The sequence below is a fragment of the Cystoisospora suis genome (assembly GCF_002600585.1).
Source record: "Cystoisospora suis strain Wien I chromosome Unknown contig_3158, whole genome shotgun sequence".
NCBI lineage: Eukaryota > Apicomplexa > Conoidasida > Eucoccidiorida > Sarcocystidae > Cystoisospora > Cystoisospora suis.
Genome location: NW_027155953.1, coordinates 13,251 through 18,470, shown reverse-complemented (window position 1 = coordinate 18,470; position 5,220 = coordinate 13,251). Strand labels below are relative to the sequence as shown.

At 46.8% G+C, this 5,220-nt stretch overlaps 1 protein-coding gene across 1 annotated transcript in view; it reads right to left on the bottom strand.

Moving 5' to 3' along the window:
* Positions 1–3,992: 3,992 nt before the first annotated feature.
* Positions 3,993–5,220, bottom strand: part of CSUI_006299 (taf7-like rna polymerase ii taf7l) — a gene marked incomplete at both ends in the record, with an annotated part of 10,680 nt that continues 9,452 nt past the window's right edge. Inside the window, one exon of the mRNA XM_068066463.1 lies at positions 3,993–5,098. Coding sequence (XP_067921560.1) covers positions 3,993–5,098 — 1,106 coding nt within the window. The remainder of the gene's footprint in view (positions 5,099–5,220) is intronic.

The window sequence follows — 5,220 nt, the reverse complement described above, 5'->3', positions numbered from 1 at the left end:
CATGACGAGCAGCCCGTCTCTTCTACTTCTTCTTCTTCAAGTCCTTCACTTCCTGGGGGGGGTGGTAGTCGTAGTGGTACTACTAGTAGTAGTGGCAACCGGGCGGAATAGCTAGGAGAGGAGCGATCGACCTTAGAAGAAAGAAGAGTGAAGAGAAGCAGCATGTTGAAGAAGAGAAGAGGGATAGGAATCTTCCCATATCTAGTCGTTACTACGACTACTCATCATACACATGTAGATGTAGACATCGTCTATCTCTACACGCACTCGACGCTAGGAGGAGGAGGTCGAAGGAAAGCAGATAGATCATTCCAAGTCATACATAATAGATGTACGCATCCCATATATATGTGCTATAGAATGGTTTAGTATATCTCTGTATAGATATATGTTGTTTTGACTCCCTCTTTGTCTACCGATTTCTATCTTAGTTCGGCCAGTCTTCTCTCTCTGTTCTCTACTCCTCCTCCTCCTCCTCTCTTTCTTCTCTACCCCAATATTTTGTTGTTATTCTCTCCTTCACGCATGCATGCATGCATCCATCCATCCGTACATCCTACACTTTCGTCTCCCTCCGTCTCGCCCTCTCTTTTTTGATCTTCTCATAAAGCCTTACAAACAAGAGAAACACGGTCGGTTCAGTTGTCATGAATGAGAAGAAAGAAAATTCAAGATCAAAAAGATAGAGAGAACACTTCTCTCTTACAGTCATGAATATGGACGGGCGCATTCATTCCTTCTGATCTAGAGAGCCTTGAAGATCTCCCTACATACATAAATGGATACGCCAAAGCGTATAAGAGAGGGGACTGGAGGTACAGCGACTCCTTTCTGCCTGTATGCGAAATCGTCTAATATATAGGTACTAGCTGTTTGTGCGAATCAGCCATGTAAGTGGAGCACGATCTTCTTCTTGAATATGAAAGAACGGAGATCCACATGTATGTATGCATGTATGTAGGGTGTTCGTCTCAACGATAGAGATGAAAAAGAGAGGTGGCCCCCTAACGGGTGGCATGCAAGAGAGAAAGCGTTTCCTTTGACTCTTGAAGAAGCAGAACAACAGCAACCTTGTTCTCAAAAAGCAAGTCGTTTTTCTTTCTTTTTCTCTTTCTTTTTCTTTCTCTCTTGTCTCCTTTGTTAAGCTTGGAGTCAAGCCCATGTTGTTCGTCTGGGGGGAGGTGCTTCGATTCTCGCCGATCTGGTGGATGTGAAGGGGTTCCCCTGTACACAGGCATGCTAGATACACACGGTCCAATTCATCATACACAAAAGCAGAAGAAAAAAGTCTTCTTTCTGCTTCGCCCTCTCTGTGTGAACATCAAAGCATATGTACGTGTCTACATGTACGACTACTCCCATTTGGATGATACACATACATATATATACATATATATGTGTTGATACACATGTACATGTATGTATGCATGTGTCTATGTATGCATGTTTGGCATGCAAGTGTGGGGTCTGAGGTTTCGGGGAGATAGAAGGATCTGGACAAGGGCGCCCTCCCTCTCTGGGTCCGTCGACGCCTTTCTCTCTCTCTCGGTGGAAAGATTTTTCTCAGCACATCTCTTCTTTCTTTGATTTGACAGACCCTCAAATCTATGTCGATATATATATGAAGAGCTCGGAAGTAGATCGGTCATCCTTCATTATCTTGGAGAGGGAAAGGGACGTGCGTATTTCTTTCTTTCTCCTCTCGTGTCTATCTGTCTATCTTCTCAAGGGACCCTTTGGGGAAGAAGACAGAAAGATCTCAGTCTTCTTCGTGTGCTCATATCGAAAGATCTATATCTAATCGATCTTTGCATGGGTATTCTTGATCTATCAGATATACATGTAGGAACATTTATATATGTATACATAAACATGTATATACATGTATACATATCTATATATATCTATACAATAGGGACATACATTTGTATGTACATGGCAATGACCGTCTTTGTTCGATATCTGATGATCTGAGAATACACGCCTTACGGTGTATCAGCTGCTGTAGTTATCTTCTACGTACTCCACTACCACTACTACTACTATTGCTAGGCTTTTTCCCCTTCACTTGAATTTCTCTTTTTTCTATCGAACCCCAACTATGCAAGGGAGAGAATTGTTTTGAATGAAATTCTTTTCATATTGTTTGTCTTCTCTGAGGAACAAGTCACAAGAAGAAGAAGAAAAAAGAAAACATCTTCTCTCATTCCTCATCTCTCTTCGGTCTTTCTCCTTTCCTCTGGTTGTCTCCTCTTTCTCTACTCATCATCTCCCCTTATCACTCCCTTCGCCTCAAGGGCATGACGTCAAATTGACCCGGGAGACAGACACTCCCTTTCTTCTCTTTCTCACGGCTATCTTAGACACTCTATGAATACCTAGATATCATCTATGGTCACATACGTACTAGACACTAGCTCCAATTCTCTTGAACAGCAATAGTCGTGCTAGTGGCAGTGTAGTAGTCGCTAGGCCCGTCACGAACGCTCACGGGATGATTGAGTGAAGGTGCTTTGCTCTTTCTTCGGATTGACGACAGCCAACCCCCCCTTCCAAATAACTCTCAGCAGGCCTCAGAGCGCTTTATAAGAAAGAAGAGTTGCTGTATATACAAAGGCTTCGTGTTTTCTATGGATGGTGACAGATCGCACAAAAGCAAATGAAGAGGGCCGAGACGAAGTGGACAAGAAAAAACGGAAGAAAATCTTCAGAAATTCAACAAGAAGAAGAAGTGAACAAACAGAGAGAGAGAAGAGGGAGAAAAGTCAAAGTATAAGTCGACTTGATAAGATTCAATCCTGTACAAGGAAAACCTTTTAGAAGGCCCTCCCATCACAAAGGACACATATCATTTGCTCGGGGGCTACCCTGTAGGCCAACGCCACCTTCTTGAAGTCATTTATCACCCTAGAGAGTTGCAGGCATGATATAACAGCATGGAGAGAGTCAAATTCTAGTCGGGAGTCTTGATGGATCTCGCGGGACGTGGGGGCTAAGGCCTCATTCCTCCTCTATTCGACATATATAGATAGATCGAGAGGTGGAAGGAGATTGCGCGCCTCGCTGTGGTGTATGTACACCCGGCCGCGGTACGCCTCCGTTGCTGGAAAGACGAAGGAAGAGTAGAAAAGGCAAGAGTTTCAAAGGAGAAGTAAATCAAGGAGAAGGCCGGGAGTTCTGAGGATGAAGAATACACGAGGTTCTGTAGCTAGGGAGAGGGAGGAAGTGGGCCTATAGAGAGTTCGACAGATGCTTAATAAAGTACTGATAGATGACTCGCGCGTTGTGTATATAACACTGAGGTCTACCCATTCTTTCTCAGTCATTCTGTTTCACTCCTTCTTTCTCCTCTACCAATCTGAATAGGGACAGAGCCTCTGAGATCTTTCCTTCCTTAACTCTCTCTCTTCCTTTTCTTCTTTTCTTGATCTGTCTTTTCTCCAGACTCTCCCTTCTTGCTACTGTTCAACACCGATCTCTCGGGTTGACTTCTTTGTGGCTCAGACATGTGTGGAAGGCCTACCTACTACTCCCCACACTTCATAGGATTTCTTGCTTCTATCTAAAGGCCTACCTACTACTCCCCACACTTCGTAGGATTTCTTGCTTGTATCTCCCCTTCAAACGACTGACTCCTCACGGAAATATCTCTCCCCTTGCATTCACGTCATTCTCATAGACCACTTTTCTCTTCCTCGTGCTTCATGAAGAGGACGTGGACAACAAGAAGACTTCTACCACGTTGCTTGTCATGCCACTCAAACGACTCTGAAAGAACTGGCTGGCTACTAGCTGCGACTCTTTCTCTCCTCTCCCTCTTCAGCTTTTTTCAAAGTCTTTGAGAGCTTTCTTTCTTTCTTTCCCTTCTCATACACCCTCTCCTCTTGAAGCATTCTCTTCTCCCTCCTTCCTGATGCACTCCTCCCTAATTCTTGTTTCCTTCGTTCGTCTGTCCTTCTCTCATCCGCCTTCTTCTGGATTTTCTTCTCTGTCTATCGCCCCCCAGGCGGTCCCCCCCCTCCCTCTCCTGGGGGCCCGTCTTCGTCACGTCCATCTTCTTCGTCACTGCCACTAGATGAACTACTCCCAGCATCGTCACCCCCCCCGCCGGCAGTTGTCCAAGCAGCTGCAGTACTACTACTACTGTTAGACTGTGTATAACCTTCTACGCCAGCAGCAGTCATCATAGAGGACTCTGCGTTAGCACCGCCTGCTAAACTTCTTATCGTGTGACTAGAATCCTGATTTCCTCCTCCTTCACCTCCTTTTTTCTTGTCTTTCTTGGCTTTTTTCTTTTCTTTGCGAAGTCTTCGTCTTTCTTTCTTCATTAGCTTCCTCTGTCTTCGTTCTTCCTTTCGACGCATGCGCTCTTCTAGACTTTGAGGGGGTGCAGGACCTACGCCTCCTACGACACCTCCTGCTAAAGCCGAAGGAGCAGGAGGAGCAGCAACGCCAACAGGGACAGCCGATGAACCCACCCCGGGTGTCCCCGCTGCTGGGCCTGACGGTAGACCTCCTGCCCCCCCAGCTGCATCTTGTACATTATAAGGAGGTAAGAGACCTCCGACACCTCCAGATGGAGGCCCTGGGGGTTGCTGTGATAATAACGGCGTGAAGTTCTCTGGTGTCGAATGGGTCTGATCTCCCCCTACACCCCCCCCGGCACCACCTGTGTGGCTATTACTGAGAAGACTTCCACCACTCGCTGCCCCTCGTGCAGTATCGCCCCCTGTTCCTAAGATGAGAGAAGTCGCATCTTCTTCGAATTGAGAAGCTCCGTGTAATAGCGATGCTCCCTCTCCATAGACAAGACCTTCTTGTCCCGGCACCACACTCATTTCCCCTCCGGCACCCCCCCCTAATCCCATGTCGACTCCTGGTGTAGCGAAAGCTGAAGGAAGACTACCCGGACTAGCGAGATGATGAAGATGATGCTGACCACCTCCTTTCACGGAGTCAGGGGGGGCACCTCGTCGATTCCATCCAGAGGAGGCCGCCCCTCCTGCACGGCCACCTCCTCCCCCTCCTAGTCCTCCTCGTTGAGATCCACGATAGCCAGGCAGACGTTGCTGTTGCTGTTGGTGCGCGACCCCCATATCTGACACAACAGGCAAGACAGGGGCGGAAGCTCTAAACACACCACACTCAGTCGATCCGAGGTAAGCCGTCACACAATCCGGAAGGTCTTTCTCGCCCTCTCTAGATAGATTAAAGATAGAT